Genomic DNA, 25676 nt, shown 5'->3' with positions numbered 1-25676 from the left:
GGGGGTCGGTCCCGCCCCTCGCTCGCTCCGTCCGCGACGGCGGCTGGGCTCCGCGGACGGGGGGCGCCGCGCGCCGCTGGCATGGGGCCGTTGCCGTGGCTCCGGCCCCGACCGCTGCTGCTGCTGCCGCTCGGGTGCTTCGCGCTGCTCCTGCCGCCGCCCGCCGCCACCGAGTTCAGCCCCTCCCTGGACAGCGACTTCACCTTCACGCTTCCCGCCGGCCGCAAGGAGTGCTTCTACCAGCCCATGCGCAAGGAGGCCTCGCTGGAGCTCGAGTACCAGGTCGGGCGGGGCGGGGCCGGCCGGGGTCGCCGCGGCAGGGCGACGGGCCTCCCCGCGGGGTGGTCCTGAAGGGAGCCGGGCGGTCCCGCAGCCTGCCGCGACGGCGTCGCTGCCGGTTCCCTCTTACGCGGGTGAGGCTCCGCCAGCGGCGGCAGCTCCTCCGCGCCTTCCCGGGGGCCCCGCACCCCTCGGCCAGGGCCGCGGCCGCAGCCGCCTCGCCGTCCTCCGCCGGCGCGGCTCTGCGAGCGGGCAGCGCTCGGGGAGGCGGCGGGGTCCCGGCGGAGCCCTTCCCCGAGCGGCGGCCTGGTAAGCCCCGCCGGCCCTCCCCCAGGAAGCGGCGGCGGCGGGAGGCGGCCCTGCCCGCCCGCACGTCCTGGGCCGGGCAGGGCGGGCGCCCTGCCGGCGCTCGCCGCCGTGCGCGGCTCTGCGGGCCCCGCGTAGCGCCCACAGATCCCCCTCGGAATTACCCGCTGCTGAGAGCTGCGTCTTTGGGAGGGGGAAAAAATACACGTTTGCAGCCTTTTTTTAAATTATTCTGATGGGGTGGGGGGTTTTTTTACCTCACAAGATGTCACGTTGCCATCCTTCAGAACCGCAAAAATGTAGGAAGTTAACGGCTGTGACCTTGTGCAGTAGCTCTGAAGCACAACCGAAATTGTTGCTGATGCACAAAACCCTTACGTACCTATCTTTGTGTTGGTATTAAACACCTTTTATCTCGATGGTGAAAGTTTTTTAAAAACAGTCTTATTTAACTAGACTAGTGTTAAGGCCGTGATGCCCTTCTTGGGGAGAGTAGAGTTCCCCAGATATCTCTGGAAAAGGGTTTTTTTCTTTCCCTAAATTAACGACTTTTTTTCAGCAGAACAAGCACAGTGAGGGGAAGGTCCAGTGAATATTTTCCCATCCTGCTACTGTGCCTCAGAACTGGCCGGGATCTGTCTCTCTCTTCCCCCTCCCTCCCTTTTTTTCCCCTCTGCCTCCCAACTAAAACCACAAACCTGAAATTCCTGGTTATTTTCTAATTATTGTTACATGTGGAACTGCACAAGAATGAAAGATTGAGGTGTTCAAGCTTTGTTCAGAGCCGTGTCTAAGCACAATGGAAGTTTATTTTGCACTGACAAAGTAGGATTTTATTTTAATCATAATCAAAAATTTTATTTCAGAGAGAACAAATGTGCATAACTGAATTTATTCTTACACAGGCATAAATTTCTCAGCACTACTGCTAACAGTAGCGATTCACCTTTCTTTTTGAATGTGTAGAAAAGGAGCTCTGTATGTTATTGGAAATAGATTTACTTTGTACTTAATTATTCTAAATTGTGAGTGGCTAAAGGATAGGAATATTTTAATGCAGGATGCAGGTCATTATTCAAAGACATAATGCAATAAACACAATGCTGATACAAAGTTTTGTTCCGGGTGTTTAGATTGTATCATAGCCCTAAAGGTATATCCCTATGTATATTTTTTAATTTAATCAGCTGTTAGCTACTAATTTGCCTTGTCGTTTCTCTTTTTTTGGTAAGTCTCCAGTGTCACTTTAAGTCAGTGTAAACTTTGCCCTCAATTTCAGCAGGAACAGACTGCTATACTCGAATAGCTCACTGGAAAACAAGCAAACAAAAAACTGCCCTAGCATGGACCTAAGTAATGTCATAAAAATGAGCCCTCTCACCCCCCTTATGCAGTTACTACTTTCCCTATATAGAACTTCTACAATACAGCAGATGTGGTGATACAAGTGTAGCCATGTTATATAGTTAAAGCAGCACAGCTTTGTAATACTGTATACACTTATTATCAGCTTAGGAGGCTAAATGCCTTCAATTCCTTCTGCCTTTGGGAAATGAGAATGCCCTGGGAGAATTCAGACCTTAAATCTGCTTTAAAAGGTGAGAAGGTCTGTGGTACAGCTTTGATTGGCATAAGAAGTCTAGTCCCGTCTTCTACACTGTTAATTCTCCCAACAAAGAGATCTTAGGGATTACACTTCATAGACTGTTCTTGTACAAATACATATGCATATATACATAAAAGTGACAGACCTTTGTTATAAAATTTCTGAACTAGCACTAGTACCCATCGATGATGTCCGCCATAGAAATACTAGGTGTGGTACTACTGCTGGTATTCTTACAGGTTGTCTAACCCTGCCCATTGACAAAATTGTATGCATTCTTAAAAACAATTAGGGAAGGGTTCAATATAAGCCCAGCCTAGCATGATTAGATCATATTTAGTTTAAAATTTTAAATGGCTAAAATGCTTTTGGGTTGAACCAGTTTTTAATCTGCTTCCAATTAACTTGGTGTGAACTCATACAGATTCAGCTTTCAGATTCTTTCTGTGTCTGTTCCTTTACCTAAAAATGTTTGCCTTCCCTAAAAATGTTGCCATCAGCTATGCAAACAGGAATTCTACTGGTTGCAGGGTTTTTTTTGTTTGTTTCACAGGTTCTAGATGGAGCAGGATTAGATGTTGATTTTCATCTACTGTCTCCAAAAGGTGAAACTCTAGTTTTTGATGAAAGAAAATCAGATGGAGTTCATACGTAAGTTTAAAATCTTCAAACTTAGAAGTGTTACATAAATACTTTTCTGGTTTCTTTAACAAATACGCCTAAAATAAAGGTTGAGTACTTATTGTTCCTTAGTATTACAAAACACTTTCTAATAGGACAGTTTGAGAACACCAGTTACCTTTTTATAAACACTGAATGCTTTTTATGTGGATCTTACCATGAAGTGAAGGATATTTTTGTTTTGATGATAGCTGTTAATGGTCAGTGAACAAAAATAATTATTGTGGAGTTGAAAAAGGTCTCTGCATCTAATATCAAAAGATCTTATCAGTCATATAAATAATAAGCTGAAAAGTTTCCTATTTTTTCAGTCCTTTTATCAAAATATGTAGTAATTATTGTAATTTTGCTACAGGGTATAAGAATCCCACTCATATTATAGCTTTTTTGTAACAATTAATAAGGATTCAAAATCCCAATAGGGAAAATGAAAGCTGCTGTCTTCATCATTTTAAGCCTTTAGAGTCAGTGGGATTGTTTTCCTGTGACTGTGCAATCTGTAATGTGTCTTTAGAGTTTTTTTATATAAAAAGCATATTCAGTTATTTCTAAGTGCACAACTGTCAGTCTTAAAGAGGAAAGTTTGCTTACAAAAACTTGCTTTTTGAGAACCAGCACAAAAAGTGTAGTTAATTTAGTGACATTTTGCTTACATAAACAGGGTGGAAACAGAAGATGGGGATTACATGTTCTGCTTTGACAACACATTCAGTACCATTTCTGAAAAGGTGATTTTCTTTGAACTGATCCTGGACAACATGGGAGAAGATGGACAAGATCAGGAAGACTGGAAGAAGTATGTTACCGGCACAGATCTCCTAGATATGAAACTGGAAGACATTCTGGTTAGTATTTGATCTTTAATTCTTTTCAACGTAAGAACATTTGGAAAAAAATGCAGTGTTTTTTAGCCATTCTGCCTTGGTCTGGTGCATCACCCTAGAAGCTATTCCAGTTCCATATATTGCTTTTACTGATACATCAAGCCTAGCATCATGGATCTCTTGCTTCCATACAGAAGCTTAAGAATATTTTCAGAATAGACCCTTAATCAGCAAGAAGAAACTGCCTAGCTCTCTAAGTCACTCTGTTTCCAATTCAGCTTCCTTTCTTCCTACTGTAAAATGGGACATTTTTCCCTAGCAGTAATGAAATAAATATAGTATTAAAGTATTGTTTAATCCCAATGTAGTTGGAATCACGGCATAGATTTTTACTGATGTTTGAAAATGAAGTACTGTTAGCCTCTTCTTCCTGTCTTTGCAGAAGTGCCCCAACCAGCATATGCATTAATATTTCTATCTTCAATAATTTATATATTACTTTATTAGGGTTTTTTCCTCCAAATTCTATTTTGTCTTTTCAAACTAATAAACAGGACAGGAGTTAATCTGTACTATGGTGCAGGTTCACCTTTGCAAACATTCTGTGAATGGTAATGGTTGCTTAAACTGTATGCTGACTTTATTTCATGCAGGATGAAGACTACTGCCAAGTCAAAGCTTTTATTTCCTTTCATGATCATGAAAAGTTGAGATTATTCTAGAAGTAGAGGATCGTTTGGTGTTTCTGTACCACTGTTCTTAGTGCTTGGTAGGATGCAGTAAGCCATTGTTTGTTTGATTGTAGCTACAGATGACAGGTGTCTTTAGAAAAAAACAAAAAACAACAAACAACAACAAACCAACATCCACAGACAGTTACTGAATACACGGGTGTAGAGAATGACATTGTTTATATTCTGTTTATTGCAATAAACAAAATGCAGCTTTTTAAACAACACAATCTTCATGTTTAAGATCTTTTATAGGTGTACACTACACTCTTAAGTAGTTAAAACCAAACATGGAATCTGAAAAGCTGGCCAGATCTTCTTTAAAATTGGCAATCAAGACAATTATAAGAAGCAAAATTTATAGGTGAAACTGTGAAGAAAATCCCTCTCACGCTAATCACAAGCAATACTTGGATGGATGTGATAGCTACTTGTTGACATCCTGGTATCTCTTCCAAAAGAAAAAAAAATGCAGAACTTGTCTTTGAGAGCCTTGCAGATCTTATAAAGTAGGTAATTTTTGCAAAGTTAACATTAGTATTTGATGCCATTCTTTACTTAGTCAAGCTATTACTTTACTTGCAAGTTCTGTGAGGACTTGCATAAACACATAGTAGTTTAACTTTTTAAAGATAACATATTTACTGGGGAAAATGAGGAATTGTGTCTTATTTTTAAAGCTCTTTCATAGTGTTGATGCTCCTTATTGTATAACAGATGAACTTTAGTATCATCATAAAATTATTTGGCTTCCAAAAATAGCTCTTGTGAAATATTTGTTAAATATGCAACAGAAAATGTCCATAGAGAAAATGTTACTGCTGTGGCAACTTCCCCCACCAAATTTATAGCCTGCTGTTACTACACATATTACTCTCCTCACTAAAAGTTACTTCAGGGTCCCATAATTATATCAAGAACATAAATCAGCACTTCATGAGATCAGCTTTTAGGTTGTGACTTTCTATTATGTTGTAGATGAAACTTTAACAGATCATAGGACCAGGTGTTTACTTCGTAAATGCAGAATAAGGAGTGGATCTTGAGCTGCTGTTGTTATGGCCAGAGTGTTGATGTACTTCCTCTGGTTTGATGAGACACACTGTGTGTCCTTTGTAGGACCTCCAGTTGTCCTGTTGATGATTTATTGTCAAAATTCTGCTTTATTATCAAAGCTGAAGCAGCAGATTATAGCCACTACAGTGAAAGCATAAAAAGATGGGAATATAACATTACTGTACTACTATTCTTTTGCTACAGCTATAGTCTGATGGTAGTTTGCATTAAAAAGTGCCTGAATTTGATTATCTAGCAGAAAAAAACCTACATTTATCAGCTACTACACAACTTGTTTTGAGCCTAGTTCTGTAGAGATCACTGCATTTTTACTTGTCTGAATATCTGGAATCACAGTTCCCCAAGATATATAGAATATTAAAAAACTGATTTTGCGTTTGATTTCTCTCTTACCTCCCCAGCCTGTAAAAGGGAAAAACCAAATTACTGTAGAACCTTAATGCTATATGAATTAAGCCTTTTTAGGTGCTATACAATAAACAGGCTAGAGAAATTATGGAAACTGTGATAAGGTATATATTTTAAAGTGAAATTAACGGTCTACTTGACAAGAAATTAAATGACAGGTGGTAATATGGTATTGATATTTTGTATGTGTTGCAAGCTATACATTTAATTAATTCAGGTGTGGGGTTTTTTTCTTCTAAAAATACTCTCTTGTTACTTACCAGGAATCCATCAACAGTGTCAAAGCCAGATTAAGCAAAAGTGTCCAGATTCAGACTCTGCTCAGAGCATTTGAGGCTCGTGACCGAAATATACAAGAAAGCAACTTTGACAGAGTGAATTTCTGGTCCATGGTCAACTTGGGAGTAATGGTGGTGGTATCAGCTGTTCAGGTTTACATGTTGAAAAGTCTCTTTGAAGATAAGAGGAAAAGTAGAACTTAAATATTCAGTATGATCATAACAATAGAACAGGTATGGGGGGCGGGGGGGGCGGGAGAGGTAGAGCAATGAACTACTACAGTAAAGGAAAAAAAAAAACCAAAACATGACCTTTCAGATTCTTTCAAATAGGCAGTAGATACCAAGTTTTCAATTCATGTTGGGTTTTTTGGTTGTTTTGTGGTGGTGGTCTTGTTTCTTTGTTTTGGGGGGTTTTTTTAATATGAACAGAATGCCTTGCCCCAAGCTCTTCCATTTTTGCAAGTGCTACTTTTTTTTTTTTTTTACTTGTAGCATTTATTAATGATTGTTAATGACTAACTTATGCATAGTACACAGGATGCTTGGTACATATGCAAAGTGATGTTAGTAGTGGCACGCAAAACTTTAAATGGTAACTTAGACATTGGTTTATTTGCTGTTAAATATTGCATAAATTTACATATGTGCCTAAGTGTTTACAGGATTAGGGCCTACAGGGGTAGTCTGTAGTTACTGCCATTTATCTTCAAAGTTATGTGTTTTTTAAATCCTCAGCTTTTGTTATATCATGGAAAAACACTGGGCTAACTTTGTGAGAACAAAATGAGAACTCTTTATATACAGATGACAAACATCAGCACTTTCAAAAAGCACCATCAATGTGAAATTGAGTCAGTGTTGAAAAGAATTAGAGAAAATAGGTGCAATTCCTGTTCCTAAATCTTTCTGTCCTGTAGTTGTACAACCTCATTTTCCTTTTTGGCTGTTACATGAGATCAAGAGACAAGTGACTGTATGGTATATGAACAAACGCACACACAGAAGCATGTTTGCGAACGCTTAGTTACTGTAACCTCATGTAATAGATGATTTTCAAGAAGTTATTTCTCATATTATTCTTTCCCTTTAAAGGGGGGGCGGTGTCACAGTATGTGAAAACATAACATTAATTTTTGTAGTCTCAAAATCCCTCTTACTTTTTTTTTTTAGTTTTTGTCTACTACATTTATGACTAATGTAGCAGTTAATAGGGTGACTAACATAGGCATGAAAAACCAAAGCTATTCACCTAAACTTTCCTTTTTTTGCTCACCCTCACAAGTCTTTTAGCTGTATAAGTACACTCAGTTCATGAGAGCAGTGTTTCTGTAGCTATTTATATGAGTAAGACATGAATTACATGAGCAATAAGTACAGGCTTCAAATTTTAGAATCAAGTGGATATCAGTAATATCAGTTAACTAAGGCAAAGCTGTCCTTGAATCACTAATTTGTAATTTCTATATGAAGCAGCTTTTAACAGTGTAGTGAGGGTATGGAGAATTTTTGCCAAAATCCCTGGTATGTGAGAATTAACTTTTTTTTAATAGTTCAGAGTTAGTCATTTTCACAATGTGCCAAGTCACTGAAAGTTCCTGTATAAATATGTTAAACTACATTTCATCACAAAAGTGTTTTTAAAAAGCACTTCCTTAAAAAACACTTTTTAAAAAAGTATGTATGTATGAATATTCTGCCTGGTGTTGGGTCATCTGGGTATGAAGAGCAGAATTGCAACTTTGAGACTTGCTGTGATTAAAAATTATTTTATGGAGATAAAACAGGGTCAATAGATGCATGAAGAAACACTTTGTTCAAATGAAGCAGATGCTAGCAAGGGCTACAGTACATATAAACAGCACTTCAGCTTCAACTTCAGACAACTGGACCTAGCAATAATATTTCTAACTAGTTTATATAAGCAGAAGTTATAGAGGGCTCCAAAGGCTGTTGAGCTACTTTTTCTTTTCTGCAAAGCTGTGTCCAAAATAAGATTGTTTCACTTAAGGGTTCTGCGTATCTTCTTTTTCCACATGATGCTTTCTATTCTAAACTGCCTGGAATTAGAAAGCTTATTTCTGTGATTAGGACAAAGTGTAGGAGAAATTAATTTTTTCTGCTAGAGTGGCAAATAATATTTTTCTGCCATTTCCCTGTATATCTGCCAGTACCAATATACCACATATCTACATCAGGACATAAGCCAAAGCTCACTGAAGTCAACTTCCAAGGTTTTGATAAGGTCCCTTCAGGACAGGCAAGTAAAATTTGTAGGGCTCTGCCCCTTTTGCTAGAAGAGATCTATCTTCACTTGCATCACGATGAGTATGATGCTACAACCCATCTGCAAAATGCTGAACCAGCTCTGTGAAGCTGTTACGAAGACATCTACCTCTTAAATCAAAGCTACTAGATTCCAGATTTCATCTTAGACCTCCAACAGATGAGGTCTGCCACATTTTCCAAGGGCACCTTAAGAGATTAGGTTCCCCAGCTGCTCTGCTGTGCCTCTCTGACAGTGGTTATACATCAGTGGCAAAACAGGATGGTGTATTAGCTTAAGCTGCTAATGAATGCAGACTTCTGTGATCAAAGACACAAGGCCGAACTGCAGCAGTTTCTCCAATTCCAAGTAGCAGTCTCTGGTAGAAGGAAGATAACAATTGTCAGCAGAATTCATCTGGAAGAAATTATTATTTTGCAACTAAGAGCTCTGACTGTATTTTCTCCCCACTCAAGGTTCATTACAGAAAACAAAACAGGGAATAACTACAAAAGGTAACTGTGCTTTCACTTTGGGAGCAGGACTATGTTTATCATAGGTAGAGGATTTAGCATTTAAACTTGCAGCTAAATGAAATTCCATTTGGATTTTGAAGAGTAGATTGCTTTTGATTGTATAAAATTTACAAAGAATATAAATTAATTTTTTAATGGATTTTTTTTATTCAGAATTAAATGTTTTAAGACTTGCAGATGTTGAATAAAATTATGCAAAACTCGAGATTTTCAATAAATGAAGTTTAAACATGTGTTTGTGTTCTTTATTTTATAATGAAGGAAGAATGTTTTACCTATGAATGCTGCAAAATATCAAGGATGCTAAGCTAACAAGAACTTTCAGTAATGCAGCTTTTTCATTTCTTCCTCCTACAGTGTTCAAATTGTTCTTATTCACTGTAACCCAAAATCAACTTTACCAATGCAAATAACTTAAGATTTACATAGGTGTCAGATCAGAATGACACCAACCTCTGATCTTTGTAACAGAAAATACATTTAAAGTTATCAGATGCATATCAGGTATGAACCTTAATATTTTGGGTGTTTTTTTTCCAAGATTTGCACCTTAATTAAAACTTATATTCCATATTGCACCTGCAGTTTATTACACACATACAGACAGAATGGCATAGCTTCCAGTTATGCAGGCAGCAAGTTTGGGAGAAATTCTGGGAAGAATAGTAGGTACTGTCTTGTGTAAAATTATAGTAGAGGTCAATACTACTACTGAGACTAGTAAAGTTCTGTGTTCAAAGCAAGAGACAGTAAGACCCACAGGCCAGCCTAAGTCAGGACAGCATGGTATTAAATCAGCATCTGTGACTTTGGGAAACATTTGTCTAGCTGAGTGTTACCTGTTAGTAACTACACCAAGCCCCAAATTTCTCACCTTAAAAAAAAAAAAAAAAAGAGAGGAAATACCTCAAGGAACAGATTACGGGAATTTGTAAGCTTGTAATACCACAGAAAGCATCAAATTGATACTTAAACTCAAAAAACAACTTCACTGCTCTAACCCAATGGCCATCTGTCCTCACAAACCCTTTTTAGAAAGGATTTCACAGAAGGTAATATGGCTTGATATGTTGTTCTAACTTGTGTGCATGTTTGTGCATTCCAGTCAGCAGCAGTACATAAGTCACATGAAACTAAGAGGATTAAAAAAATTATGTATTTTTAGCAGCAAACATCAACTGACATCATCTGATGACCTGTTGAGTGCTTCTATTATTTTCCTCCTTTAAAGAAAATCTGTTTCACAGTAGAAGTATTTTCATTTCCGATTAGGTATAGTCAACATTAAAAATAAACACCTAGGGAAAAAACAGAAGGAAAACAGGAAAGTAGTATCACAGAATATCAAACTGTAGCAACTAAGAATCCCATAATATAAATGACTACTAGTTTTTAATATGTAATAATTTCACATTCATAAGAGAAGATGCAAGATCCTGACACTAAAAGCTCAAAATTTTGGAGCAGTTTTTTCAGCTTAATCAAGTAATACACATGACAAATCCAAGCTCGTTTACCATTTCGTAAGACTCCTGAGAAACCCGGCCTGTCCAGAAGCCTGCTAACCACATTGTTCAAATAGTGAAACAGGAACTTCCTTTTTGTACTGTTTTGAATCGATGAAGTAGCTACTATAAAATACTAAGGCACAATGTTATGTTGCCAGGTTGGGCAATTAATGGTAGAAAGAACAGTGGTTTGACTTGAGAAGCTACACACAGTGAAAACTATCAAAAGCCGTTTTAGACAAAGGCATCAGAAATGCATGCAAAAGTTCCCTTTCCTGTTTCTTGAAGTGCATGCCATGAGAAATGAGACCTTCTGCATTAACTTCTTCCTATGTACAAGACAACGCTCGTGTACCTCAGACTGGCACAAGTCCATAGCGTCCCATGCACTCGGCAGTGCACCACTTCCTTGTTTAACTCAGCTTGCTTGTCAGGTTGCAGCACTATCCTCAGAGTCCACAACCATGTGGTACAGTGGAAAGACTACGTTGTTAAAAATTTTATTCAGCCAGCTACAGCAATTACTTTTTGTTTCCTGAGTATTTTTAAAATAAATATTTACATGGCGATCTGTCCTAAAGACTCATTATCCCCAACAGCTAATTAAGACAGCCTGGAACTAAGTAGATTGAGCTATATCTGATGTCTTTAAAAACTAACAGTTCCTGTGCCTTCCCTAGATTCAAATAACAATTCTTGTTAAGACTGTCTTATTTTATAACTTACCAACTTTTGGTGCAGACAGGAGACCTGCAACTCTTAGTTATTGCTGAGGAATGGCTTATACTAAACCCTTCCTTTCCACACTTTCCTTGCTCCATTAGTACCTTATCACAGAAACTTACTATTCATACAGGAGGAATCCTAGTACAGAGGTAAACACCATATTTGTAAAGTATTGCAGAGCAGATCAACAGCTATATGCCTTATTGTATGATTTTGTTTTCAAAACCAAAAATTTACTTAAGGTAACTGTTCATTTTTATCACAGGTAAAAATAATCAAACAGTAATAAAATAATAACAAAAAAAGCAGTAAACACACCTACACTGCTGAAGTTTCACCAAAAGTATCTGAATTACATCATCTTCTCTCATGCTATCAATTGCTATAGTTGAGGACAGTTAATGAGACTTGAAACCCATGCAGCTCACAAGTCCCTTTCATCTCTTAGCGTGTACCAAGTTTCTGGAAACAAAACATCCTTCTTCACTCTGCATCTGCCACCTGCCAAATTGGAATACGGGTGTGTAAGGGAGGCATAGTGTTGCCAAGATAAAAGTTCTAAAAGTATGTATCTATAGTCTGTCTTTATTTCAACATTATGTTAAAGGACCTAATATTAATGATCTAATTAAGGTAATTTTTCTATTATGCTGGAGGATATCAGGAAGTGGTAAAAGTCAAGTTAATGTCAAGTGAAAGATACCCATGACTGTCCATACAAAAAGCTTCTGACAGTTTAATCAATCCCAGTTCCAAAGTGTTTATGAGAATACTCTAGATTACATTTTCTGGAAGGACAGGAAAAGGGCAGAACCAGACCCTGCCTCCCCACCCCCCAAAGCCCTGAGCATGCTTCAGCCATTACTCACTTATGCTGCCTCTCCTGAAATCATTCTTCCCAGTCACTTCTCTCTCACAGGATGACAGCACAAGATTGGGAAGAAAGAAGCAGGCTGAGGTGCCAAGTGGCCAAACAAACAGGAATTCCCATTCTAAAGTTTCAGCACTTACCTCTGAACAACTATGGGGCAGGTGAGCACCTATAATACCTGAGCTCATTACCACAAGTGGAGAAGAAAAAGCATGGGAGAAAAGAAGGCAAGGACTGAATTAGCTTCTTTTTTTTTAACAGTCCATCAAAGGTCATCTTTTTAATAAGCATTTCACAGCCCACTTAAAGACTTCCTTAAAAATAAGTTCCCATTGTAATTGAATACATTCAAGTTGTTTCTCATTGTTATTTCTCAGACTTGTGATTTCTACACATAAGTATACATATTACATATATTTATATATACATTTCTGCAACAAGTCAGTTTGTCAGAAAGGACAGTTCAAGTATACATATTACATATATTTATATAGACATACTTTTCTGCAACAAGTCAGTTTGTCAGAAAGGACAGTTCTGAGTGTGGATTTTGTACAAAAAGCATCACTTTTCCTAAACAAGGAACTCTGCATTATCCTGATCAATTCTTAGTTCTACCTTATATTCTTCCCCTTTTTGGACTCACCTTTTCCTCCTGCTACCACTACAAATATATTTTAACATCCTACAGCTTGAAAACCTTTCCCATTATTTATTCATTATTTCCCTTTCCCTGAATTTCTCTAACCACTGTTGATCATCTCTAGAGTTTTGCTCTTAGTGCTTTCCAATCTCTGCTATCATGCCACCAACCAATTTGTGAAGTTATGAATACCGACTTAGAGCAAGCAGGTGAAAAACATGAAGTAGGCAACCTTAGTAATGTTCATGAATGAGAGAAACACATACATAGCAAAGCAGTAACTATCACATTGGATGATGACATGGGTGAATAGCAACAGTTTTGCAAGTACTCATTAGGGAATGGCAGAGCACAAATGAAGTACTTTGAAATGGTGCTTACAGAAGAATAAACTTTATTTAGAGCAAGATAGAACTATTAACTAGCTTCTTGCTATAAAGCGGGTTTTGAAGCAAGTGACCTTATTAGATTAAGACCAAAGATGTAAAGATTAAGTTAATGCTACCACACTGGACATTAAGTAAACAGAAGACTAGGAAACCAAAGCCACATGGAAGTCAATCAATACCAAACACGAAATAGCTAATAATGGGAAGAGAACAGAATATTGTCAAATTCAGAAGCCAGAAACATTAATTAGAACAAGTGAAAAAGAAATACACACTGGTGAAATAATACAAGTGAACAGATTAGAAGGAAGATGATACGAGAAGAACAGTATGAGCTACAGCTGTATTTGAAAAACTAATATCTGCAAGGCAAAATATTTTGGTATCAATAAAAACCAGAACAACTGTTGATATTATGGTATATGGACCTCATTGCTGGAATATGAAAAATTCTGATAAAAAAATAGCAGAGATGAGCTAGCTGAGAGGAACATTAAGGAATTCAGAAATGCAAAACAGATAGACATCACAATACAAAATCTTCTCTTTCATTGTTGCTGAATGATAGAAGTGAAAGAGTAGCAAAAGCATCAAATTCCAAGCTCATTCTCAGACTGTGCACAGCTAATTGTACTCATCTTTTGCTTTTCCTTCTATTGCCCTGCACTATCTTTTCTAGAAGATGGTCATTCCCCTTTCAACTTTTCTTCAGTGACTCCAAAGGAGTCTCTTCACCCCCCCATCTTTCTCTTCTTTGTACCTCACCTACAGATGATCCGATTTACACACAAAGAAATCAACTTTTCTACAAACTTTAGGCTGACAACTCTGATTTTTTTTCCTCATGCATTACATTTTTCTGACCAAACTAGGATCTCAATAGATCTGACACCTCCACGTGGGTGTTTAGATATCAGCTTAAGCTCAGCATCGACTAAATACAATTCACCATCCTAAACCCTTTTCTCCATTTACAGAAAATACCATTTTCTGCCATCATCCCCTTAACTGCAGTGTTACTTTTCATTCAGGCAGATGTGAGGGAACTAGAGAAGTGACACAATTTAAAACCTGAAAATGTTACCTGCATAGCACTTGCAAGATTCATCCTCTTCCCTGTGTGCACAGAACTGATGCTCCTGTCCAGTTCATCCTCATCACTGTGTTCTGACTACTGCTCCGTCTCCAGCCTTGGCATGTTCCATCTCAATTCACCAATTTCCTTTTAAAATATAACACTAGAGATCACTTTAGTAGGATGTTTCAAAGACAGGACCATTTTTCTGTTTATTCACTTATCTTTCCCCCCACTCCCTAGACAAACTGCTTGTCTTCACCTTCAAGGCCTTTTTCGGTTTATTTCTGTCTTCATGTTAAATCAAAATATTGACTTTATTTCACATAGCACACAGAGATTTTTCAAAATTCCTTTGTAAGCTCACTCAAAATGCCTGTTATGCATAGAAAAGCATAGTTTTTATTCAAAATTCCTCTTGAAATTTTTGTTGAGAACAATGATTTGAAAAGTACTTTGTTAGGATGATTATTTTACAATTCTGACCAGTAATGTGCCATTATTTCTTTGCTGTCTTGTTCATGTGATGCTTACATTTTTAGAATGGTCTCAATAGACTTCACCTACCTAAATACTACTGTAATACAAATAATACATAATGGAAAAATATTAAATCTGATACATATAGAAATGGTTCTAAATCAGTGACCACAACAACGTTGAATTACATATATTTACACACATGCATACATACAATGATCAAGTCATACCAAACTGAAATTGTTACGTACAGCAACATTTGTATTTTTTCCTTTAGACACTCCATTACTACATACAATGAAATTCACATAAAATGAAAGGCATTTGTAGGTGTGCTTTAATTACTACTCTAGCTGTATCTTCAGCAGCACTATTGCAGCATTTTCCAGTACATGACACCTTGTAACAAAGCATCCCTCAAGCATAGCTGAACACTAATTAGTGTCTACGTGCAGGGCAAGTGTCTCCAGGACAGTAACAGGAAAGCTAGAGTTAGAGAAACAATGGATGGGAGGATGCCACCAAGGATGTACTTCACAAGAATACAGAATCAAAACTCATTCTTCTCTCTCAAAAATACACACATTTAATGTTGGTCTTTTAATTCTAAGAAAAAAGCAATTCCAAAAATACAAACTGAACATCAGAGTCAAGTCAACCACCTTAATAAAATGAAATGACATTCACAATAGTTAAGTCCATGGACAACTTAAGTTTGACAAATATTTTCTCCCCACCCCCAAGTCCCCAAGTACATTCCAATATTTATCTTTAAATGAAACTTTATGAAAAATACTGCTGGTGTTCAGTTAGAATTAAAGGACTTGGATAAAGTGAAACAATAAAGACAGATACAGATGGTACGAGTAAGGTTACAAAGGCTTTACATTTTGCATTATCCCAAGATATAAACATTCAAAAATTAACATAAAGTTGCTGTGTTATCAAAATATTGCAGCTATAGGCAAGGCAACATTAAATTAATAGCTGAGGGTGTGAGGAAAAAAAACCCACACATTTTAGTGAAGGTAAACAGAAGTGGCAGTTTTTAATTAGCATTTTTATAAAGCTAATATTACCCGGCCAGCCATAAACCAAGCACAGGTTTAAAAAGATATCTCTGCTTCCTTTGGCTATAAGGTGACAGAAAAAAAAAAAAAAAATTTTAAAAAAATCACCTTTTCAAGTTGTTCAAGATGAGCAGAAAAAGTCATATAATCAAGTAATGGAATAAAAAAGTACTAACCCAGGCAGTACACTTTAAACCACTCTGTCATTTTTAAGTGTTACATAATTTTATTTTGGTGGTAAACTATAAGCATATAAGAAAACTAACCTTATGCACTACAGTGAATAACCACCAAAGTAAAAATATTCTTCTGTTTACTCTTTGGCTAAAATTCCCTCAAAAGTAGCAGACAAAGAAAAAACGTCTAATACTGGCAAGAGACTTTTTCGACTTTTTTTTTTTTTAAACAAGGAAAATAAACTTATCAATTTAAAAGTTGGTACATTTTATAAAAACAAAAGAGGTAATGTTGTAATAAAATCAGTAACGTTACTTCAAATGGCAACAAACCGTTTGTTGACCCTGTGCAATAATACACTTTGTTCATACTACATTTATCAAAATATGACTGTTTCTACAGATATGTAGGAATCCTGTGTGTGACTCCTGTCAACTTAGTTTATAACTGGGACACAAAATTTACAATCAGTGTGCCACAATAACTTTCATATTGTTATTCCTAGTAGAGTTAACTTCCAAATGTTCAGATCCTGCATTAAATTTTAACAGTTAATTCACATGGAAAATAATGGAATATATTACCTAGAACATACGAACATCAATGACTGCACCCATTGCCAGAACACGCTGCACTGGTTTGACACTTTTCCTTAGTACACAGAAAGCAACAGCACCCAATAAGCCTGAGAAGAAATGCTGCTGTGTAAATACTGGCAACTATTCCTGAAAAAAGAATTATGGGATGTTTTCTCAGAAGCTGCCCGATCCCATAATTTGTATTGCATAGGTCACAATCACACATATATATATACACGCACAACTATGTGTGTGCATATATACATATGTATATACACACACACACATGCGCGCACACACACACACACAGAATATATTAAGAAGACAATGAAGTCTGGTCACAGAGCAATTTACAGGCTCAATATATTTTTTTCTTTTTTTTTTTTTTACACTTTGTTTGAAAGAAAACTTCAGTATTTTACAGTCTTCAGTAGGCATTATATACACTGCACTTATGAAATCTAGAAAGTATTGAAATAGAAATACATTTCTGCAAACATTTGGGTAAGAAAACAAACCAAAATTTTCAAATATTTGTGCTATCTACATAATATTTTCTCTAAATCACAATAACTGTATCCATGGAATGTTCTCTAGAAAATGTCTTTTTTTTTTTTTAAACACCATGCACATTTTTAAGCAATTGTAACCCAAAATATCCCAACCTAAAACAATCTAACAATGTTCAGATTAAAAAAATTTAAGTTTCAGATCAGGTTTTAAAAAGATAAGTCTTTATCACAAGAACTGTAATGATAACAATTACATGTTAAGGCTAAACTGGTTTTGTTTTGTTTTTAGAAACACACTTAAAGACACATTTCTGTCGTGGCTCTGCATTATGAACTGTACTTACAGATGACAGTGCAGTGAACATAATGTTCAGTCCTACAGTCAGGATGCAGTTGCTCCTTCCCACTCCACAAGATACTGCACCTTTCCATCAAGTGTCACCCGACGAGCCAAAACACGGTATTTTTCCCCACAAGCTATTCTACCTGCTGCACCAAAATAACTAGTAATAGAGTTCTTTAGATGATTGAGCTGTAACTCCTGATCTGCTAAGTTGTTAAGTATCTCTGTATTGAGTTCATCATACTGGTAATCTTCTTTGCTCTCATCATCTTTTACAATTTCTGAATTTTGAGTCTGGAGTGCTTTTCGTGGAAAGCGACCTCTTCTTCTCAAATGTGGTATTGCAGCAGGCCAAGTTCTTCCTGTACGAGTCCTTTTTCTCGAGTCGGATAAACTATTGAAAAAAAAAAGCGGTAACTCCAAGAAACTTATTCAAAACGTATGCTTTATCATCAGTTATTTCCTATCATAACTTCTTTGTTCTATTTTTCACTGTAAAATATTTGTTGCCTACAGATTACTATAAATATGGCACTTGCAAAATAAAGATTATTTACATAAAGAAAATTGTACTAATTTAACAAAACGTCAGAAAGGTTAGCTAAGTGATATTAGCTTATGCCTAGATATATTAAGAATACTATTTTGATGCAGCTTAATCCCATTCTTCAGCAAATTTAAAAAAATTGTTCAGAGACGTCTGCCCCAAACGTACTTAAATTTGCAAATTAAAAATACAGCTTTATCACACAGGTAGGCCTCAATTACAAAAGCTATACTACAAAAGAGTATGAGACTTGATATTTGTTAAGACTGTAAATAAAAAATTAATTTATGCACAGTTATTTTTGTCAAGCTGAATTTATGTCAATAAGTGAAAACTCTGAAATATGAAAGAAGATATTGCAAAATCTATTCTATGTCACATCTTTCTACAATAGTACACATGACTTTATAAAGATTTATTGTATGTGGCCAGAAAAATACGTATATCCAAAACTCACACAGATTTGTATCTAGTAATGAAAAAAGAAGCTTCTGACATTATCCAAGAATAAACCATCATCCAAATATTAAAAATGTCCAAGATACAAATGCTTATGTAAAAACCTACATCTATAATTTGCACATACTAAAAAGTGTTTGATAAAGTCCTTAATTAAATGGTATGCAAAGTTCGATGTTCAAGACTCCTATGTAACATACCAAGGAAAAAAGCACATCTTTTTAACTTAAAAAAAAAAAAAGGAATAAAGGGCAGAAATACAAAACAGTGACTTAAGTGCTTAGGTAACAATTTCAGAAGTCTGTAAGTTAAATATGAGTTTTTGAAGACAGGCTATTTGTAGCAGTAATGCACACAAAAATGACTCATGAAAGCACTTGATAGCATGAACTAGAAAGAGAGGAGACAAAATAAGTAGATTGAGGATCCATGTACCTCAATAACAGAGAAATTTATGTTTGCTGAACTTGAGAGACAGAAAAGTTCAAGCAACAATTTATCTGCAGAAAAGTCAATTGTAGTTAATAATTTATTAATGAAGACTGTGCCAAAAATTTTTCATGCTCTATTACCTGTAGAAAATCACCACATACTTAACTATTCTTTAACATGAATACACCAACCTACAAAAACAAAAGCTGCTAAGATTAATTCAGGGTACACATCAGCTCTTTTATGGCCTTTATTAGAAAACTAAGTTCAGGAAGTATTTATGGAGTTTAATTCTCTCCAGTAAACGTAATTTAACTACATATTTGGCATCAACAAAGAACAGTAGTTAGTGAGCACAAAAAACTCTCACCCTGTCTGTTGTAAGCAGGACTAAGACATACTAGTTTTCTTTTGTCCTATTTCTTCAGATTTCCCCATGCAATTTATAGCTCTACACTGAGTCTCAGTTGCTCATCACTCCAAATCCCAGTGAATTACTATATCCTCAATGTTATACCCCTTCACAGTATCCTCAGTTCTCTATTTATTCTCCCACCAGTTCTGCAATACCCTTACCTCCATTTCACTTACCCTATGGCTGCCTCATAACTTAAGTCAACCTCCTACCTTATCTTCTACCTTTGTTTTGCCAAAGCTTCAACTAAAAAAATTTAAAAAACAACAACAAAAAAAACCAAAACCAAACAATAAAACAGCACTGGCAATGACTAGGCCACAGATGATTAGAAAATTGTCTGCCTTTCTGTAAGTGTGGGTTTCTGGTTTGGGTCTCTCTCATCCAAGCATTTATCTTCATGAATCTTGTTAGACTAACTTCTTTGGAACTACCAGGATCAGATTTCATGGAAGTTAGCCAAAAGGTTCAGAACTGACTGGAAGTACAACAGAAACTCAGGTTTTCAGAGACTCCGAACATTACATGTCATGCTTTGGCAAGATACCTCTTGTAGGATCCCTGCAACATCTGTTTATTAAGGGTGAATTATTGTTGAACCAATTGTTTCCTGTCCCCATCCCCCCCCTTTCAGAAAATTTTATTAAAATGAGTATGTGACAAATCTTTATAGCAGATAGAGTAATTTAATAATTACCTATAATGTCTGGAAATGCTAGATGAGGTAGTTTCTTTCATACTGGCAGCACCTGTGGATTCCACATCTGAGGTATTGGATGAATGTGCAGTTCCATCAGATTTCCTGATATGCAAGATAACAGGGTTGCCATGTAATGAAAATAATATTATATTAAAAACAGAGCTGACATTTCAGAAGCAAACAGATAAATGACATAGTATTATAATGTTTTACAGGGTTTGGAGGGGTTTTTGGAGGTTTTTTTGGTTTTGGTTTTTTTTAATTTACCCAACAGTGCAGGGTAATTCCAAGGCTGGGTTCTCTATCACTGGAACTGGTTCATTATCCTAAGAAGATAGGGAAAAAAAAAAGAAAAAGAAAAAAAAGTACTTCAAATTAAGTTTTAATTGCTGCATCAATTTTGTTTGAGGATGAATGGGGGAATATCATGATTCAGATGAACTGGTTATATTTTTCTTCAAAAATGATAATCCAGTTAGAGGGAAAAGGGTGGGGGAGTGGCAGGGAATATCAAAAACCTTACCAGAGGAGGCGACTCTGGAGTTTTGTGAATCATTTTTCTTGTATAGGGACCAGGTGGACGACCTACTGATTTTTTTTTCCCCTTTCTTTCTATACCATTACTTAATTCCCTAGAAGAAAATTTATATTTTGTTGTGTATTATTGAAGATAGTTTTCATTGAATATATGTTTTCCTTTGACAATGAATACACAATTAGATGTGTATTGCTAAAACATTGTGCTAAATGAGGTTATTCTGGTAAATCAAAATTGTCACGTACAAAGCTACATATTTTTGCCTCTAGAACAACAAACGGACACAATATCTTTCTAGTGACATTACTGATTCCCTAACATTGAAGAGGAATGAACAAGTGTTAAATGTTGTTTATTCATACGATCACACTGGTAAAAAACATGGCACATTTACTAATGTAAGTTACAACTTCACATCATGCTTCCTATTTAGATTATTGCATGAGAGCTCAGAAACACAAGATTGTTTCCTAAATGACAGCAAAGCTGGGATATTTTCTGTTGTTCTTACTGCTAAATTTCAAGTTGGGTTTGGTTTTTTTTAGAAGGATCCTAATAGAAAGCCAATTAAATTCATTCAAAGACCTTGTTCTTACTAACAGTCCACCTTTACAGTTATTTATAAAAAACACATTCTACAATGAAAACACCTTTTTTGTAGGTACCAAAAATATACCCAAAGTAGCCCCGATTCACCACAACATTGCTCAAATGACTGGGTTATTTTACCTCACATCAGGGATTGGTTTAGATGATTTTCTGCCTTTAATTTTGAACTCATGAGAAGTTCCTTCTGGTTCTTTCTCAGCCTTTAAAGCAGCATTCGGTGGCACAGGAGGAACACGAATTCTCAAGCCAAACAAATGCTTCTTTTTCTTTATTTCTTTTCCAGACATAAACCTAGATGATTTTAAATTAATTGTTAAAATTCTGACCCCAGGGAAAGCAACTTTCAAAATAGCAATGTACATGCAAAACAAAACTATGCAAATTAGGATAGTCTAGTGGTATTTTATTCCCCTCTTACTCCTAACGCAATCCTCACTCTCAAATACAGAATGCAAAGTGGAAAGAAGATGGAAGTTAAAACAAATTTTTTCTCATTATCTGGGTTCCACTCCAACAGTTATGTAATCTTATAGTTTGAAATAGAAACAGTATTTAAGTGTTATCTGCAGCCAAAGTGATTATCAGATAGACTGAGCAAAGGAGACTGAAGACTGTAATCTACAACAGATTAAATAGGCAAACAACATTTAAAACAAAAAGTACCAATAACTTACATGGTCTTGTAATCATTTAATGCCTCCAGTACATGCTCATATCTTTCAGATTTTGGTGTATCTGCCAGCTGTGAAGTATTAAGAAATCATTTAACCTGTCGAATTCTTTAGTAATAGAAAGATTCTAGTTACTTTGAGTCACTGCAACTACAGGTTTGGATGTGAAGTACATTTATGAAGTATTAGCTGTGGAAACTACCTAACACCAAAGGACCTTAACCATTATCCCATATATTCTGTGATTTACATCAACAGAATTCATGCCAGGATCAAGCCCAGGCCAAAGAATTTGAGTTTCACTTGTAATAAGTGCAAGAAAAATATCTCAAAGAATTCATATACTCAAAGAACATAATACTAGCTTGCCCTCCCAAGACTGCTGAGAAGAATTCTTCTGCAGCATTATGTCTTCCCAATAACTGAGATTGGAAGTGGAAGATAACTATATTGACACAAGAACTTAGTTATTTTATTGGTGATCATTTTAACCGAAAACCTGCCGCAGGACCCAATTCCCGTTTTTGCCAACATTACTCAACATGATACAAAAACTGGAAAAGGCCCAGAAAAGTTAAGAGTGAAAAAGGGGAAGGGGGCGGGGAAGTAAATCCATTTTCATGTCCCTTTTGCTAAGACCCAGTCTAAGCTCCCCTCTTGCACCAAAGCCTGAAGCAGCTAGTCCCTATCAAGCTACCAAAACATGGAATCTTTTCTCTAAAAAATTGCATACTTATGAATTAGAGACATAAAGCAGAATAAGTATGGTGGTGACTATAAAGAAGTGGACACTACATTTATATAGTAGAATTTAGAATAAGATTATTTTTATATTTAGACAGCTATTTTTAAATTCCAGTGAAGCTAGTATATTTCCAGTTGCCATGTCAAAATGATCCAGAATTTATATCCAATTGGCTCTGCAGAAAATTTATCTTTAGTTATAGAATTCACAAAGAGTATAAGTTTCACTATTAGTATGAATACTACAGAGCAGACTGTACAACATTTGCAGCTCAAAAAAACCCCACCAACCCCACCAACCCAACCTTCAAATACTTTCTAAAAGAATACAATTCTGACCAAACAGGACAGATAGAAATGCTCAAAAGATTAAATGTGCTAACACCTAAATAAATGAGTAAATATACTCAAAACCAACCTTTTAACATAATTTTGGGCAAGATTCACAGTCAGTCTACCTGACTACTAAAGTTCAGGGAGATATTCAAGCCATTTTAGCCAAAGAAAGTAACAACTGGTTTTATACATCTTTACCATATGCATTCAGCACAGTTCATTGCTATCCAGAGGTCTTGCAACTCTGCAGCACTTAACTACAGAAAACTGCCATATATTTATTACATCCTAAATAATAACATGCTAAAAATCACTTGCTTGGGAGGTCTGATAATTCCACCATTTACTCCTACCTTACCTATGGCTGAAAAACTTTTCCTCTTATTCAACTGAAAGCAGCTAGAGAAAGAAACCAAAGTGTCATTTCTAGTAGTGGCCTTGTTCAGGCAGTGAACAGTGGCCAGCTAAGAATATTACAAAAACCCTAAAACCATTATATTGTAGATGTTATTCTTTCTGTGACTAATTTATGTTTAATTAAGAAACCAGATTAACCAAAGTAAAATACATTTGCCTCAAATTTTTCAAGACAATTTTTCCCAGCTTAGTGAGAGACATTTAGAATCTTTTCAGAATAAAAAGTCTTGAAGACGTCCTCAACACAGCTTTTCTGCATTTATTCAAACTCTACCCCTTCAAAAACATAGTCTTCAGACTTAAAAAAAAGTAGCTTTCTTGAAGGTGTACAAATATTGATTAAGGAATTGAAAGTACCACTTAACAAAGAGGTGAGTTTCCTTATTTTGGATCTCCCAACTCCTTCCTCCCCCTTAGTTACGTGTTTATCACATAGATTGAGCGGGGATGGATTGAAAGTGGAAAGGGGGAAGAGCACAATGAGGACTGTATGTAACCTTTCAGCTTCTTCAAAATGGTATGTGTGCTCCAAGTCAATGGCAGCTAGATAGCTCCACTCTCCTCATCCACACCACGGCTGCTCTGACCAACCATTCTGACATGAAATTATGTTAAATCTAAAAGAAAGTTTTCTTTTGTGAAATAAACAATTTCCTCTATATTTCCCTCAATACCAAGAGAAGCAAAAGTCAAAATTAAACACCGCCTATCTATTTGTTAAACTGCGCAGTAAGACAGCCAGAACATTTCATTCTATGGAAAAGATGGTATGAGAATTACCACATTTTGTGCAGCTTTTTTTTTTATTTAAAGCTTGAGACTTGATATGACAGAATTACTGACTTGATATGACTTAGCTAAGAGATGCCATACATTCCAAAGTAAACCAGATGTCTATTCATAACGACACTAATTGTCATTTTTTAGTAATGCTTGAGTGTTTGCTTGTCTAAGAAACTATTGACGCTCATAGCCTAAACATATGTATTTTAAACCGTTTTCCATTATTCATGAAAAGTAGTTACTCATTTAAACCAAGAACATACATTTAATTCTCAAATTGTGTCTGCTAGTAAAAATGGATTACACATGTAAGAATTTACTGAAAAGAAGTATGAAATTAGGATGTACTCATGATCAGAATATTTCAAACCAGTTATACGCCACCTGCATTAAAAAACTTCAAAACTCTAAACAATTTTCATGCATGAGAAAAGTGCATACTCTCTTACCAGTATGCCAATTTGAATTTAGACATAAATTTTACATCCAACCTTACATGCGGAAACAAGTATTTACACTGCTCCTCTTAGTTAAATATGAAGTCAGTCTGCTTGGGGAAATGGATTTCCTTTAATGCTAAGATGACTGCCCAATAAATCAAATAGCTGGAAAAATAACTAGTATAGTAGTGAACTAAAAACAAGATGCCTTGACAAGTAGTTGAATCAGTCTAGAAAAGAATCAAAACAATCTTTAGACCTGGACATGAACTGATCATCACCCATGTTTGCAAGAGGGAGGTAAAAGGAAATGTTTGTGTACAATAATTTGTTATATGTTACACTTTAGAGACTTTGAAGATGCCTTCATATGTAATATACTCTGCATTCAGTTCTACATTTACATTTTCTGGTCTGTGCACATGAATATATCAAAGAAGTATGAGAATTATAAAATGAAAAGAAAGGAAAAAATATATATGCAACAGAATAAACAGTCGAATATAAAGAAAGTTACCATGCAAATAATAAAATAACAGATACATGGATCACTGGAGAAATTTTACAGCTCAGAATAACATACACCACAAAAAAACATTCTATTTCTGCAAGGAAATTAAATATGATCTCATTATTTGGGATTACCAGATTTTAAGGTAATAAAGGATTTAACATCCAGAATAGAACAGTTCATAGGTCACTAACTTTCAGGACATATGTATGCACTGTGAGGAAAAACAAGAACGAGTATTTCAATTACTTACCTCACCAGGATGCAATCTATCCCAGTTTTCATTAATGTAGGCCATGAGTTCAAGCTCTGAATCAAAGTATTTCTTCTTATGAATAACACTTAGGTTGTAAAGGCATAGATGTGCTATATCTACCCTAGAATTCAGAAATATTTGAATGAAAAACAGAGGAAAAAAGTTATCTTTGTCTTCCAATTACTTTTATTTGAAATAATTTAGTAGGAAAGATATTAGCACGATATAGTTAGAGGAACACAAAGCACAACTTAAAACACTCAATCCAGGGAACAACATTATGAAGTCTCCTGTCATTTCTTTTCCTCAAGATTCCTTCTGCTTTGAATCTTACTTTCATCTCTGCCTCATCTAATTGTCACGATGTTCTTTTAAATGCCAAAACTGGTCTAAACCATGGAATATTTAAGTAAGTCCAAATTCATACATGAATGTATCAATTCAAATTCATGCA

The 25676-nt window shown here is 36.2% G+C and overlaps 2 protein-coding genes across 5 annotated transcripts in view; one reads left to right on the top strand and one right to left on the bottom strand.

Moving 5' to 3' along the window:
- Window positions 1–8: 8 nt before the first annotated feature.
- TMED5 (transmembrane p24 trafficking protein 5) lies at window positions 9–9225 on the top strand. The gene is made up of 4 exons (XM_069789257.1): window positions 9–282; window positions 2745–2842; window positions 3534–3717; window positions 6176–9225. The coding sequence occupies exons 1-4, from the start codon at window positions 82–84 to the stop codon at window positions 6392–6394; spliced, it is 702 nt and encodes a 233-aa protein (XP_069645358.1). The 5' UTR covers window positions 9–81; the 3' UTR covers window positions 6395–9225.
- MTF2 (metal response element binding transcription factor 2) overlaps window positions 6595–25676 on the bottom strand; it is a 36235-nt gene continuing 17153 nt past the window's right edge. For 3 of the 4 annotated variants that reach the window (XM_069789252.1, XM_069789253.1, XM_009925899.2), the window contains 7 exons: window positions 25220–25343; window positions 21739–21806; window positions 21185–21355; window positions 20441–20549; window positions 20185–20243; window positions 19915–20019; window positions 6595–17758 (listed from right to left, as the gene is read on the bottom strand). In XM_069789252.1, coding sequence (XP_069645353.1) covers window positions 17404–17758; window positions 19915–20019; window positions 20185–20243; window positions 20441–20549; window positions 21185–21355; window positions 21739–21806; window positions 25220–25343 — 991 coding nt within the window. In that variant the 3' untranslated portion in view covers window positions 6595–17403. The remainder of the gene's footprint in view (window positions 17759–19914; window positions 20020–20184; window positions 20244–20440; window positions 20550–21184; window positions 21356–21738; window positions 21807–25219; window positions 25344–25676) is intronic. The other variant, XR_011325774.1, reaches the window with a different exon arrangement.

The sequence above is a fragment of the Haliaeetus albicilla genome, chromosome 8 (genome assembly GCF_947461875.1).
Source record: "Haliaeetus albicilla chromosome 8, bHalAlb1.1, whole genome shotgun sequence".
Lineage (NCBI taxonomy): Eukaryota > Metazoa > Chordata > Aves > Accipitriformes > Accipitridae > Haliaeetus > Haliaeetus albicilla.
Note: the sequence above shows the minus strand (reverse complement) of the source record. Positions and strands in the feature narration are given on the sequence as shown.